Source organism: Hippopotamus amphibius, chromosome 1 (assembly GCF_030028045.1).
Source record: "Hippopotamus amphibius kiboko isolate mHipAmp2 chromosome 1, mHipAmp2.hap2, whole genome shotgun sequence".
In the NCBI taxonomy this organism is placed as follows: domain Eukaryota; kingdom Metazoa; phylum Chordata; class Mammalia; order Artiodactyla; family Hippopotamidae; genus Hippopotamus; species Hippopotamus amphibius.
In genome coordinates this window covers 82141475-82157440 of record NC_080186.1, presented here as the reverse complement: position 1 = coordinate 82157440, position 15966 = coordinate 82141475, and the positions used below count along the sequence as shown (strand labels likewise).

The 15966-nt window shown below is 45.1% G+C and overlaps 1 protein-coding gene across 2 annotated transcripts in view; it reads left to right on the top strand.

Annotated features, from left to right (window-relative positions):
* The window catches only part of BCAR3 (BCAR3 adaptor protein, NSP family member), a 110094-nt gene that overhangs the window by 29850 nt on the left and 64278 nt on the right, over window positions 1-15966 (top strand). For both annotated transcript variants that reach the window (XM_057717763.1, XM_057717753.1), the window contains exon 3: window positions 4220-4259. In XM_057717763.1, coding sequence (XP_057573746.1) covers window positions 4220-4259 — 40 coding nt within the window. The remainder of the gene's footprint in view (window positions 1-4219; window positions 4260-15966) is intronic.

Genomic DNA, 15966 nt, shown 5'->3' with positions numbered 1-15966 from the left:
AAATTAGAGGCTGGGCTACAGGGCCGGCTGCTGTGTTTTCTAGCTCATGTCTTCTTTCTGGTTAGATGGGTTAGGGTTAGGCTGGCTGAGAAAGGAGACACAGCACTTCTGCATTTAAATATAATTTTTATTTGGTTCAAGGCAGTGATTTTTACAGCTTCTGGACTTATAACACACTCACTCAGTTTTATTATATGTTCCTTGTCTTCCTTCCCGTGTCTCTCTAAAAAGGGTGAACAGAAGAATACAAGGATCCACTAGGGCAGCCCTTGGAGTAATGAACTAGAACTTGGATTCTCCTCTGTTCTGGGAACAGAATGAATGAGGCTCCCTTAGCAGAGTTTATTCGGGGGCAGGATCAAGAGGGGACTCAGTTTTATCCCTAACCAGCAGCTCTTGTTTTCCTTGTCTTTTGCCAAGAGAAGTGTGTGTGGTGGGGGATCGCCACAGGAACACAGGAGTTCATCCAAGGCTGGGAGACATCTGGGAGAACACCCCAGGCTCCTAGGTGCCGGGGTCTCTGGGCAGGAGAGCAGGGTGATGGGGAGAGCAGGTGTGTTACCAACTTGGGTCCTTGGACTCTTTTAATCAGTAGAAACTGATAAAAGGCCAGACAAGAAATGCAGGCAAGGCTTTACTGGGACTTGTGCTGCAGCAGGAGGGAGTGAAAACAAGTAACAGGTACCCTGGCTTGCTCCCCAAAAAGGGGGAGAGCTGGTCCCTTAAATGGGGTGAGGGTAGGCATAGATCGGTGGATCGGGCCAGAGGGGTGGATTAGGTGGTCTGCCCACCCTCTTGGTGGTGCTGTGTGCAGGGATCATTTGCAGTCTCCTGCTTTTGCTCCCGGCACCTGAGAAGTGGCAGTTGGGTTTTGGCTTTTTTGTATCTTGTTCATAATTTGCCCCAACCATGCATGTGTGCAGTTGTTTTTAGTCCCTTACAGTTTCTTTATATTCTGTTGCTCCAGGAGGTATTTGTCTGGGTGCAAGCACTGCGGTAATGGGTCCCAGGTCCCAGCCTGTGTCACCCCGCCTCAAGGTGACCCCATCTCTGAGTGGGGACCCTGCTAACTGCAGCCGGAACTGCCTTGGGATCCACCAGGCACAGTCCCCATGTTGGTCATTCCACCCTCTCCCTGAGTTTGAGGGATCTATTCCTGAGAGAACTAGCATCTCTAGAGAAAGGGAAAGAGGAATGTTTCAGCTTTCAAAAGGTAAAAGGTAAAGGACTTTGACAGCTAAATCTGGTGAGAAGAGCAGATCCTGGACAGACTTCTAAAAAGAATTTACAAAAAGAACGACCTTTGAGCACCTAAAAAAAGAATTAAAATTGCAGTCATGACGCTGTGGTCTTGGTATTTGGCAGATATTGTCCCCAAAATGAATGAAATGAAGCTCAGAGAAAATATTTGACCATGTTAGTTGCCAATGAAAAAATTCAGTCTTTCAAGTGAAAATTAGAATTTTAGAAGACTTGTATCCTCTCCATAAGCTTGACAGTTTCCAATGCTTAGTAACTTCTGATGAGATCAGTGATGCTATTAACAAATGTGATTTTCTTTCTTTTTTTTTACATGATAATGAAATGGGTCAAAATTTGGAAGATCTGCATAACTCAGTGAACCAGTATTTTCCAGAGTAGTGGTTATAGAATCACACATGGACAAAAGGTCCATTCAAAGTGCAGGACAGATGCAAAAGAATAAGAGATAAAGTTTCAGATTTCACATCACAGCTAACCTGTAAGAAACTACCACTTGTCAAGTTTTGGTATGTTATCAAAGTAGAACATCTGTAATTATATGAAAGTCTATTAAAATATCCCTCCCTTTCCAATAACATAACTGTGTGAATGTGGATTTTCTTCATTTATTTCAACTAAGACATATCACAACATATTGAATGCAGAAGTAAATATGAGAATCCAGCTGTCTTCTAGTAAGCCAGATGTTAAACAGATTTGCAAAAATGTAAGACAATGTCACTATTCTCACTAAATTTTTGCTATGAAAACATCTGTTTTTCATAAAAATGTTATTTATGTAAACATATTTTACTTTTAAAATATGAATTAATAAATATTTCAAAAACTTCTCAGATTTTATTTCTAATATCAGTAATCAGTAGATGTGACCCACACAAACAAAATTTTTCAGAGTTGTCCATTATTTAGAGTGTAAAGAGATCCCGAGACCAAATCATTGTTTTTTTTTTTTCTGGCTGATGGGAATCCAGGTGAATTTTATTTTCTTCTTGAAATGGTTTGATATTTTCCACTTTCTTTAAGAAAACAACAATCTAATTTTAGATTCAGAAAAAACAAAGAATGAGAGAAAGACCAAACCATTGATTTAAATTGCACACACCTACACTGTTTATCCATGCATTAAGACATATGTGTATGAATATATAATGTACACTTCAGAACATACATAAAAATAGAAACTTAAGATGAGAAACAGTGTTTCAGTGGTTCTAACATCTTTCTACACTCCCAGGGCCAGACCACTGGGCCAGATGATTAGCATAAGACCAGATACCTATAAGCCTAAAATGTTAATTCAGTAGAAAACCAGGGGTTTGAGGACTTAAAGGGGAATATGGCCAAAGCCCTCCAGACAGAGTTTTTAGTCATTAGCCGGGTGGTCCCATGGTCACAAAGTCTGATGACATCAACAGGATGTCCAGACTGCAGCAGGAGAGATGATGCCCCAGCACAGCAGACGGACTCAGCTGCTTTGGGAAAAGATGCCTGATGAACGAACACAAGCTTGGAGGCAAAGAGTATGCCTGGTTTTAAGGCTCTGAAAGACTGATTTATTCCCCTCTTTGATGGAAATGCACCAGGGACTTGGAGCTTAAGCCCTTCTCAGATCCTTTGGCTTGACAAAGGGACTTGTTTCAGAACCTAATCTGCTTGCACACCCGAGAGGAGCATCTCTGAAGCCAGCCTGCCTCTGTGCATGTGCCCTGTGTGCAGCCTTAAGTGGACAGACCAGTCCAAGAATGGCTTTGGGGGTTGGTTCCATTCCACCACAAGATGGTCTGCCCCTGAGCTGTGGGATCAACTCCTTGTGTCCCAGCAGAGGTCCTGCTGCCCCTGTTCAGGGGAGAAGTGCTGCAATCTCCCAGGGTCTCTCCATAGAAGGAAGTGTCCAAGCCCCTGAGGGTCTGAGGTTGAGTTCACCCTTCTGGGTGCAGCTGCTTGTCGGTGGAGACACCCTGCTTTCTAAGGGACACGTCCTTTCTGTAGATATACTGACACCACCACCACCACCACCCCTGCCCCCTTGAGATGACTATTCCTACCGGCTCCAGAGCCATTCTGTCCTTTAAAAAAATGATCCTGTCTCTGCAGGGTGATGTGTTGATTTTGTGAAGTTTAAGTCTCTGAAGGCAGCTGTCTTTCACATCCTCTGTTGAGGCGGGCACCTCGCTATAACTCTGCCGGTGCTGGAAACATCAGTACTCTCGTCTCCCTCTCCTCTCCTTTGCCTTAGATCCTCTTCTACTATAATAAGTCATCCTCCTCTGTGACACTGCTGCTGTTTACTTTTAATTGTCTGGTTAATACTAACAGTATGGTGGTAGACACGAGCACACATTAGATAGGGAGAGAAAAGACACTGGAGCAGCAAAGAAAATTAGGACGAATTGCTCAGCTTGATAGCAAAAGATTTAGAAGCAGGTGATTTAGAAGAGAAAGGTGATTTAGAAATGAGGTTCAAAACTCACTCACCTGGGTGCTGGGTGACCTTGGGCAGCTGCTCTGCCCACCTGACCTCCGTTTTCTGTCAAAGTGGGTGTGACAGCTGCCTGGTCCAAAGTGCTGCAGGTTTGGGCATCCAGCCCTGCTTTACTTGCATCTCTCACAGCTCTTTGCTTCAGACTTTTAGGCTAATTTTTATGCTCAGAGTGAATCTAGAATTACCACATATGAATAGTCTAACATTTGGAGCTTGCATTTGACAGGAAAACATGTGGAGCCTCTAGACTGGGGTCATGGTGATATCCTACCCACCCTCCACCCCCCAACACACACTGTGAAAGAAATCTGTGTCTGTTCTAACTTCCTTATCTGTCTGCTGTGGGTATTGTCTGTGAGGTGGGCCCATCTTAATAATGTGAATGAATAGGATGAAACAACATTGGATACACTTTACCCAGGGTAAGAATGCCTTGTTTCCAATTGTTCTCATGTCTATATTTTCTCTTTTCAGGGATCAGCATCTTCTGGACCCAACTCTGGAATATGTGAAGGTAGGAAACCAGGATTTAACATAAATAGAGACCCTGTGGTAAGAGATTTCCCATTTCTAACACGATGTTGCCAAGAAATGTTGAGGTCTGGTGTGTGCAGGAAGCTGGTTAGATGGAAACCACCAGGATGTAATTTGACTCTCTTGGGCCTTTAGTAATCTTTGCAGAGGTCTTATGTCACCCTCTTATAGGTTTACAAACTTTTCCCCTTATCTGAAACCCTGGGGGGCAGATATGTTTTAAAAATTCAGGATTTTTTGGAAAGGTAATATGGAACATTTATATAACACCTTCAAAGGCAGCTAGGATCAGCATCCCATAATCAAACTCATCTCAGCAGTGAAATGAAGAATGTTCACATGAAGTGGGATAAATAGACTACAAATGATTTCACATAGTTTAAGTCACATTTTGCCACCAAATGAATTATTCAAAAATTGTCAGTGTTCAGAGTTTTTGGATTTGGGAATGGTAGACAGGAGTTGTGAGCCTGTGTTTGTCTTCAGTGCAGGACGGAAGGCTCCCTGAGGCTTTCTGAGCCATCCTTTCCATTTCATCAGCTACCTCCTTGTTCCGTGGCCAATCTGGAACCATGACCTGTATAATATCAATACTTTCCAGTGGGGCTGACATTCGATGTGTCTAAATACTCAGTGCTTCTAAACAATCTCTTTGTTCGCAGCAGAAGGAAGTGATGCTTTTCACATCTTCCTTCTGCGCCTCCCCTCCCACCCACATTTTTCACGTGTGTATGTTTGTTTTTTGTTTTGTTTTATTTTATTTTGTTATTTTATTTTCGAGAACTGTAATTACCTCTGGCACCTATGACAGAAAAGAGAACTCTGATTTGTCATAACAAAACACATTATTAATTTTTAGGAGAAATCATGGCACAAGTGAGCACGTAAGGTGTTTGCCTTATCGCACCCACAGTTTGTCTATATTATTCCAAGGTCAGCATCCTGGTTTCGGAATATTTAGGCCTGTTGTTTTTTGTGTGCCTGTGACTGTGCCTGCCCCAGGGTTTTAGCATTTCTTCCCTTTAGACCAGAGGATGGAAGGTCTAAAGCTTCTCCTAGAGGAGAAAACTCTAGTAGAATCATGTGGTCACTTGAGGCAGTCATAATAAAGTTTGTTGGAATGGAGGTGGGTTTTATTTTTTCCCTCTCTTCTACCCCGGCTATGTCTGAGCTGTAACTCAACTGCAGCAAATGTGTCATCCTAAACCAGCAGGGCCATCGTGTCAGAATCTGGTCAGGGCTTTATAAATGATGTGTTTACGTCCTTCCTGGGTGCATCACATATGCTGTTGTGCAGGTTGTACACTGCAAGGAATTAGGGGACACTGTCCACATAGACTATGATTTGACTTGACCGTAACATAAAAAGTGTGCTGTAGAATTCTGAAGTGTGTAAATCACAGCAGCGCTTTAGAAGTCACTCCATGCCGTGTTCCAGAAACTGGCGGCCTCCCACTGCAGGCTCACTCAGGCTGTGTTCGCCCCCACTCCCCCTTTTACTCCATAACGCAGTCTTTTCTTTTACTAAAGTCCCAGCTTTTTCAGATAATCCAATGGTGAATTCTAAACCTAAGCAGAGACTTTGGGAAGGACTTATTTTAGTATTGTCTAAGCTATTGCATCTCATTCATGAATACCGGTCCTTGTGCGTTGTCGTGTTGACTGAGAAGAGGTGTTGGGGTTGTCAGTGCTTCTGTCTAGCGGGGCTCCCCCTACCTTCCCTGGCTGCGATAGAGCTGCTCCTGGTGGCTCAGGGAGTGCCCTTTCCAAGGACTCGCTGAAGTGTTCTGAAGGTTACTATTTGCTACCAACCTCGTCTGAATCTGGTCAGAGCTTTAGAGATGAAATCTCTCTATGTCCCTCCTCGATGCATCACACTTTTTTTTTCTCTCTCACTTTACCCTTGCTTTGGAGGGATGGCTTGGGGATTTGTTGAGTAAATGTAGGGTATTTTCATTTGCCTGCATGGACACTAAAGCTCTGAAAACACATTCATAGAGGCCTTGGGCCTCAAGACCTGAACGGACCCATGTGTCAGTTGTCTTAGGCCGGCGCAGGCCCATCCTAGCATTTCAGACGTAGCTACCCTCTTGAGTCCTGCTGACCAGTCCATGCCTCAGCAGCCTCATAAATCAGTGCCATCTTGTGCCTAGAGCCTGGAGGGTGGCTGAAGATGCTTGAAGGAGGTGAGAGGTGTAGATAAAGTGGATGCAGTTTGGCCCCCTGACTTTGAGCTGTTTCTTCCCTCTCTTCCCCGTTCTTGGGCATGGAGAAAAGTGGAGATTCTATGTAAAGTATGCTGCACCCTGTAGGGCCCTTTCTGGTAGAGTCACGTTTTTAGCAATTCCTTAGGACCTCAGAGTGGGGGGGCAAGCGGATCTCTGAGTCTCGTCTTGGCAGTAGAAGCACCCGGGTGTGGCCCGCCGACGGCCATTCTCGTCCTTTTGGGAGCCGTCTTCCCAGGTCTCCCTTACCATGGGAGACTTTCTAACCATCTTCACCTGGTTTTCCCAATGCGCAGATTAAGAGAGAGGTCTGGGACCACCCCTGCCTCCTCGTGTCTGGGGGAGAGATGGCACTGAAGCTGACCTCATAATTCATGGGGTGATGGGGCTGCTGTGTTGTGGCAGGAGAGTGCTGGGTAAAGAATGAACCCACGGTTCAGTCCTGTCCAGTTTGTACTCTGTGTCCTCCCAACACTCCCCACAGTTGGCATTGCTGCACATCAATACAGCGTGAAAGGAGACCCGGTAGGTGGTTGCTAGGCTACGAGGAGCTCCTCTGTGTGAGGATCCGGGGGAGAAGTGCTTGGTGGGGAAGCCCTAGTGCTGTTTTGTAGTTCTTTCATTTCTTCAGCGGGCTCACCTCCTGTTGGGGCCTCCCAATGGCACACATAGTCACCCTGAGTGATAAATTCCCTGTTTGGATGTGATAAGAAAATTTGAATAGATCCAAAGGCCCCCCGGGGATTTTGGAATCTTATTCTCCACTGTTTCTGTCTCTTTAATTCTGACCATTAGAGAGGGGAGTTTTTTTTCTTTTTCTTCTTCTTCTACCTTTTCCTTTTGTCCCTAACCCCATCTTCTCTCCATGTCCCCCCACCCAGTAGCTTAAAATATGATCATCTTGAAAGTCTGATTTTAACTGCTCCGTACAGTCATGAGATCCTTTCCTATAATCAAATATAATTGTTCTCTTTCACTATATCTGAACAAGACCACTTCTTCCAGATTGGAAAGCAGAAACCTTCACGCAGCTGTACCTTCCTCCTGCTCTTAAGGTAGTGACTTTGGTTAGTGGTGTACAGCTCTGGAATTTTCCTCTGCGTACCTAGCATACCTTACCCTAGATAAAACCAATTTTTTTCCTTTTTTTAGCAGAGGAAATAGCCCTGAGCAAAGTTGTGCAGTAGTTTATAGTCTAGGCTGCTTTACCTACTTACTGCCCCACCCCCCCATTTAGTTTTTGCCATATTTTTACTGCCTTTCAAATGTGTTTACTCTGTGTCTAGTTTCTTAGACCTGTGTCAGGTAACTGCTTAGAACATTTGATAAAAATGATTGTACTAAAATGTGAAAACATGGTAATAGCTTAGTGTGTTATCCTTCCCAGATAGCATTCCAATAGGAGACTCCAAGTCATACAGCCCCTAAGAATCTCCAGGGAGGGGAGCCTGGTCCACGCTCTGGTCTAATTAGCAGCATGACCTTGGACTTACCACCTTCTCTGTATGGGTTCTCAGACAGGAGATAGATGGGCCCCAGGCTGAGCAGCTGGAGTTTGTCCCTGTGGGGGGACAGGAGGGAGGAGAAGCTGAACCCTGCCCAGATAAGAGATAAAGAGATCGCATATTCCTTGTTCTCAAAGTCAAGGAGACCTTCCCAACTACACATGCGCAGAAAGGATCCTCGGAGGTCAAAAGGGGAGGGGGCACCACCCCATAGTAGGTGACGTCAACCTACCCATGGGTATAAGTCTCTTGGCTAGACTCCACCTTGGCTAAGAGATGCACACCCATGCGGGGGAGGACCCTGAGATAAACCAAATACAGACTCAGAGCCGGGCAAAGCAAGATGATTGGCCAAAGGAAACCTGAAAGAAATGCCCCATGTAAGTAACTCAAACTACCACGAGGGCATGACACACTCTGAGTCTGCTCGTGTGATTCTATTCACATGTACCCCTTTTCCTCCTAGTAAACACTTTATGTATTTCACTACTTTCCATCTCTTTGTGGGAATTCATGTCTACAAAGCTGATGGGCTAGGGCCCTGCCACTGGCCACGGTCCCTGATGGTCTAGCGGCTAGGATTCAGCGCTCTCACTGCCGCAGCCTGACCTCACTCTCTGGCCAGGGAACCAAAATCCAGCTTCAAGCCGCTGCAGGCGGAGGCCATTTAAGATGAGGGCCGTCTTCCCCACAACTGGAAAACCAGGGGACGGGCCAGTGTCCCTTCTAGGGTAACACTTTTAGGGTCCCCTGTGCCTGTGATAAGCTGGAGGGGAAGGGTTTTAGCAAGTGGTAAGGGGTTATTCATCTATCACTCCTGATCATAAAATTGCCACATCGATTGGAACAAGGGTGGCGTTATATGTTGTGTCTCAGACACTGAGACCAAGGATGTGACAGATAATAATTGCCCACCCATCATGTTACCTCAAAAGACTGAAGACTTACCCCCAGCACGCCTCCATTTGCCATTATGACTCCTGTGCTTTCACTTTTGTAAGCCCTTCTCGAACCTATGAAACCTACTTTCATTCTCACTCTTTATCCTTCTTGTCATTTTTTCCTGGGGCTGCTTCTTTAACCATCAGGAACTGCCCCCACCCCACACTCACTAAATTTTATAAATTTATAGTATTTCGTCTCTTCTTCCTCCGTATACCTATCTTCCTTTTAGACTAAAGATTCTGATTCTTTTTAGCTTCTTCACACACAGTCTTACAGTTATATTAATAGAGTCTCTTTTCTGAGACAGGTTTAAAAGTACTGTATATTTTTAGGAAGGGAGGTATATATATATATATATTTTTAAAAGTACTGTATATTTTTTAGGGGAGGAGGTACATATATATTTTTAAAAGCATATATTTTTTAAGAAGAAATGTTTATTATAGATTTGTGAGTTTTCGAAGAAATGTTTATTATAAATTTTTCATTTTAAAGGAAATTGTCCTTAGGAAAGACAAATTGAAAAATGAATATAGCAATAGCAAAGTAGAGAAGACATTGGGAAGACTTTTTTTCAAATTAACCAAGGTGTAGGCAAGGCCAGGCTGTAAACAGCAGGGTGCCCCGCAGACAAAGCGCCCCTCCAGGCTCCGCAGTCAGCAAGTGTCTGGACGGAATGCAGCCTTTTGTTCCCGCGAGCTCCCTAGCGAACAAATATCCTTTCTTTTGTTGTCAGCCCTGGTGGACTCTTGCTGGAACCACTTGTGAGCTTTTCTAAGATGATTTGCAGTTTCTGAGCTTGCTTTGTGGGTTAACAGAAGGGTTGGGACTGGAGCGTTATCCCGAGAGGGGACCAGCGCCCTTGGACTTCTTCCTCTGGGGTGCGCACCCCAAACTCAGGAGCCCAGAGCCACGTGGAGATCGGTCCTTTATGGGGTTAACACTCCCAAAATGCTCTTTCTAAGAGGGTCTTACAGACTTTACAGACTGCCCACGGCTCAGATCTCAGCGAGGCCGTTTCCTGCAGTCGGCTGGGGCTACATTAGGTCACCCAGCAGATTAAAAGAGGAGTAATTATGCGAATTCCAGTGCCAAGAATAAGTGCCCGGGCTGTGGGAGCCTCAGTGGGGCCGAGGGGGCGGCGGGATTGTAGCCATCCCCCTCTTTGTGCTCAAGATGGCTGCAGCCATGGTCACGGTTAAATAGCCGTCTTTGAGGAAAGTCTTTTTTCTTCCAGCGGGGGAAAACAGGCCAGTCTGCTCTGAATTAGCCAGCTCACAAACTCATGAAAGGGACTTACAAAAACAATGGCACGCTGTACATTCCGTGAGATTTTAACAAGTTATATGAACCAAATAATGGCCCGATTGGCTGGCTCTGCAGGTTTTTGCCTGAGTGTGCACATCCAGAGAGCCAGCACCATCCCCTGTGGACCAGAAGATCAAACACTGCCAGCGGTGAATGGGAAACAGCCCTGGGGCCCACACTGGGAGCAACTGAAAGACAGCTCCCATCCAGCTCCTCCCACCCCACCCCCAAAAAATGTTGTCTGCAAGTATTCTTAGGAGGCTTAATGTTACTACAATTTTAAAAAATTGCTGAGGCCGGGTGAGAAGACAGAAGAATAGGGATGGAGGACAGTCCTTCATTCGATGGAATCCTATCCTGCAGGTCTGTGAAAATGTGGCCATTTATAAAAAGTAAAACCGCATCACAGAAATGTATGTCCATTTTGCAATCTGTATGTGAATGTTTATAGTGACATTTGTAATTGACAAAAACTAGAAACAGCTCAAATGTCCTTTGACTGCTGAGCAGATAAACTGCAGACCCACACGATAACATCCTCTTCACCCATAAAAAGGAATGGGCTGTTGGATGCAGACAAAACCTTATAGTACAGACAACAGATCCGTGGTGGAAAGGGGTAGGGAGAGAGGTCGACTGCAAAAGGGAATGAAGGAACTTTGGGGGAATGATAGGAATACCTTGATTGGGATCATTTCAAAGCTCATAGAACTGTACTAAAAAGCTTACAGGGGACTTCCTAGGTGGCGCAGTGGTTGAGTATCCGCCTGCCAATGCAGGGGACATGGGTTCCAGCCCTGCCCCAGGAAGACACCATATGCTGCGGAGCAACTAAACCCGTGCATCACAACTGTGCTCTAGAGCCCGTGAGCCACAACTTTTGAGCCCATGTGCCGCAACTACTGAAGCCCACGCGCCTAGAGCCGATGCTCCACAGCAAGAGAAGCCACCACAGTGAGGAGCCCACGCACCACGATGAAGAGTAGCCCCTGCTCGCTGCAACAAGAGAATGCCCGTGTGCAGCAATGAAGACCCAACACAGCCAATAAAAAAATAAATCCAATAAATAAATAAACAAATTTATAAAAAAAAAAAACTCACAGAACTGTACTTTTACTGTCTGCAAATTATACCTCACTGAGCCTGACTTAAAGCAAACTAAACCCTTACGTTTTAGCCCTTAAGTGCTGCCACCTCGCTAGGGGAAACTTTTGATTTTGAGATGGGTCACATCAGACTGCCGATCACATGGGAAAGTGCTGAGCTTGTGGATATTTTACTGCTTTGGTTCTTTCAACAGATAGTTTGGGGCAGATTCTATGTGTTAGTAATTGTTTGGTCAAGTCAGGCTGGATAGGAGGAAAGTGTCAGCAAGAGTCTAACCTAAGATAGTGGCAGTGGGAATGGAAAGTCAGGGCCGCTGCTGGAGGCCTTTCAGAGAGAGAATTAAGAGCCATTCAGCGAGGTGGGTTGACAGTTCCTGGTAGGACTTAAATGGAGGTGGTGATGGAGAGGAAGCCAGGGGCGGTTCCAGAGTTCACACAGTGCCTGGCGTTGTGCCAGAAGCCAGTAAGGAGTTTAGGGGAGGAAAGGAGATTTCCAATTGGAGACCTTGTTACCACAATGACATTTAATTAATTCATGAGGATATTATTAGCCTGGGGGAGGGGTGTAAGGGGCAGTCGGCAAACTACATCCCAGGACCAAATCTGGCCTGCTGTCTATTGTAGGCCCACAAGCTGAAAATGGATATTATGTTTTTAAGTGGGTTTTTAAAAAAGCAAAAAGAATCTGAAAGTTGTAAAATTCAAATTTCAATATGCATACAGTTTTATTGAAACACAGCCACATCCGTTCACTGACATTTTGCCACTTTCTTACTATAATGATGGAGTTGAGTAGTTGCGACAGAGCAGGTGGCAGAGCCTGAACTACTTACTATCTGGCCCTTTGCCGAAAAGGTCTGCGGACCCCCGCTCTAGACGCCGTGCATGCACACCATCCTTGTTTTGCGTCCAGACATTAGGTAGGAGACTTTCAACAAAAATCCCACCTTTCCATGCCGACACTTCCATGATGCCGCCTGGGTCATCAATATCACCTTGACCGGGCCTGCTGACACAGCAGTGAGTCCTTGTGCAATTTGTGTGATCTTGCACAATCGCAGAGACAATGCTGTTGCAACACGTCATGATCTGGACACATCTCAGCATCCCTTCAGGTAGACCTGTCTGCTCTGAGCAGCAGCAGCTCTCCTGTCACGTTAGCATCTTCAGCTCTACTGGGTGAACAGGTCTGTGGAAACAGCTTGAGTCCTGACTGCTCTTGCCTGGGCCTTGTCTGGATAACTCCTCAGGCCAGATATTGCTCTGCCAGTACAGCCTGAGATGTGTTTTCTCAGTGTCCCAAGTCAAAAGTGACTTCTCCTTGGGCTTCTGAACTTGATCGTTTGAATCAAGGTCAAACCCTGGAGCTGCCCTCTGGAGGTGCTCAAGGTGCCCTGTGGCCTGTGAGTGGAATAAACGTAGGTTCACACACATGTTCTGTACTGCAGCCTTCATCCTTGGCTGAAGGAAGAGGGCTCTTCTGAAATCCCAAACAGTAGGAGAGGCAGTGAAAAGACGGGAGAACTAACATGTAAGCAAGGATTGAAGCTATGGCTTCTGATCAGACTCAGCTTTATAACTGGACTTCAGAGCCATCCTCTTGTGGCCTGTCCGCCCCTAACCTCATCTCCTGCCATTCAACTTGCTCACAGACTTTTCCGTGCTGGCTTTTTCTACTGCCCCTGGGTCTTTGCCTTTCCCTCAGCCTGGAAAATTCTTTTGAAGTAGAACAGCTGAGTGGTTTGAAGAGGGTGCTGGGATGCTGCCATGGGTTGAACTGTGTTCCCCCAAACGATGTGTTGAAGTCCTAACCCCCAGTACCTGTGAATGTGACCGTATTTGGAAATACGGTCTTTGCACATGTGATCATATTAAGATGAGGTCACGCTGGGTTAGGGTAGGCCTAATCCCAAGACCGGTGTCTTATAAGAAGAGAGGAATTTGGACACACAGGGAGCATACCGCATGGTGACAGAGATTGGGGGTGATGTGTGCACAGGCCCAGGAACACTGAGGATTGCCAGTGACCACCACAAGGTAGGAAGAGGCAAGGAAGGATCCCACCGTAGAGCCTTCAGAGAGAGCGTGGCCCTGTCACACCTTGGTTTTGGGCTCCTAGCCTCCCAAACTGTGAGAGAATTTGTTTCTATTTTAAAGCCATCAAGTTTGTGGTAATTTGTTACAGCAGCCCTGGCAAACTGATGCAGATGCACAGCCCCATCTTAGCTATTTCTGGGTTGTGTGACTTTGGGCAAGTTTCTGAAATTCTCTGGAGTTCCTTAGCAGTCAGTGGGAGAATGTAGGGCTTAAATGAGTTAATGCATGCCAAGTTGTTAGCACAGTGCCTGATGTGCAGATAGCACTCAGGAAATGCTGGTTTTGTGACCGTCACCCTCGTTCTCATGTGGCTGGTGCAGCCCCACTCAGATTTCACTGCCTCAGAGAGACCTTCCCTGACCCCCCCTGCGAAAAGCAGCCTCCCCAGTCACTCTCTCCTTACTCTGCGTACTATCCTCACAGCACTTGTGCCAAATTCTATTTCTTTAGTTAAAAACATGACAACAACAACTCCTCATTAGAATGTGAGTTCTGAGGGCAAGGTCCCTTTCTTATCCTCTTAATAGATATTTAGTAACTGACTGGCTGACTGATGACTGTATACAACCAGATGGGAAGGGTGTTTAAATTGAGGGGAGATGGAATGAAGTTGTTCTGAAGATCTTTAAGTTTCCCCAAGTAAGTGACATTCACGTCTCTAAAAAATTTTCAGAAATTCTTCAGTGATTTTATTTCATGACAGCAAGGAAGTTCCCACATCTAACCTCACTCTATCTTCTCTTGTCAACCTGATATAAGATAAAAACTGCGGGGTCACTGTTGTCATCTTAAATACTCACACACTTAGGCAGAGGAAGACACTTTTAAAAAGTGTGGTTCTGGGGCTTCCTAGGTGGCACAGTGGTTGAGAATCTGCTTGCCAATACAGGGGACATGGGTTCGATCCCTGCTCCAGGAAGATCCCACATGCCGTGGAGCAACTAAGCCCGTGCACCACAACTATTGAGCCTGTGCTTTAGAGCCTGTGAGCCACAGCTATTGAGCCCATGTGCTGCAAATACTGAAGCCCACGTGCCTAGAGCCCATGCTCCACAACAAGAGAAGCCACGGCAATGAGGAGCCCATGCACCACAACGAAGAGTAGCCCCCACTCACTGCAACTAAAGAAAGCCCGCACACAGCAAAAAAAAGACCCAACACAGCCAATAAAATAAATAAATAAATTTATTAAAAAGTGTGGTTCTGGCAACCTCTATGGCTCTGATCTATCAGTCCTCGGGGATCTTGTTGTCAGCTACTGGGTCCCAGTAACTCATCAAATGAGAGGCCAGGCTCTTCAGCATTGGAATCGTTTGCTGTTAAACTCTGCCCTCTAGTGGTATGTGAATGACAGCACAGCGTTTGGCTGTGATACAGTTTCTGTGTAGTCTGGGAGCTTTTAATATTAAATGTAACAGTGTACCATAGCATTATATTTACAACTTCAGAACTAAGGGCTGTGTTTAAAGTATGTAAAAGGGCAAGTCATTTTCACTAGCTTCATATAAGACAAATCAAAATTGTCAAGGCGTTTTATTATCAGAATTGTCTAACATTCTTGGACTGAAATCTCTAAGATGCTGCAATACTGTATGTGGATTTTGGGGGGTGGTGGTGGGAGGGGGTTGATCTGAAGTTTCACATGTCATTACCAAGAAGTTTTCTTGGAAAAAAGTTATATTTGAATTGTGATTTGACAGCTGAAGAAAAATGGTGACTTGACAGGAAGGAAGCTAGTATTAGGTGAGGCAGAAGACAGATACCAACATGTTAGACTGATGGGGAGACCCCAGCCTGCGGGAAAGTGTGTGCCCTGGATGCTTGGGGCAGGACAGAACAGCAGGGGGAGTCTTCTGGGAAGAGTAGGGACCCACCTTTACTGAAGGGGTAGGGTGAGGAAACTTCAAGTGTTCCTGGGAAATTTGAGATGGTCAGACTGTTAAGAGAGCAAGAAGGCTGAGTTGGAGAACAATTTGATTGATTGATTGCCAAAAATTATGTATAACTACGTATTGCTTTGCAACTTGCTTTCTTCATTGGACATTATTACATGTTAAACATATGGGTCTACCTCCTTCTTTTAAATGGTTACCCAGTATTCCATTATATGAAATACAATTATATATAATCAATTTCCTACTGACATTTAGGTTCTTGTTAAAGACGGTTTTGCAGTTATTTAACAAATATAGTCATATTTGTTACATATGACATAGTCATTTAACAAATATTTATTGAGTATCTGCCACCTGCTGGTCACTGTTCTAGGGGCTGAGGATACAGCAGTGAACAAAACAATGTCCCTGCCTCTATGACTCTTATATTATGGGGTGGAAGAGTGAAAAGACAAAGACAACCGAGTACACCATGTTCAGTAGTGATAAGTGCTCAGCAGAAAAAATTCATCAGGGGAAGGAGCTATGAAATGTCGGAGTTAAGGGGACGTTAAATTTAAATAGGGTGGCCAATAGTGATCAAGACAGTATGGTTCTGGCACAAAA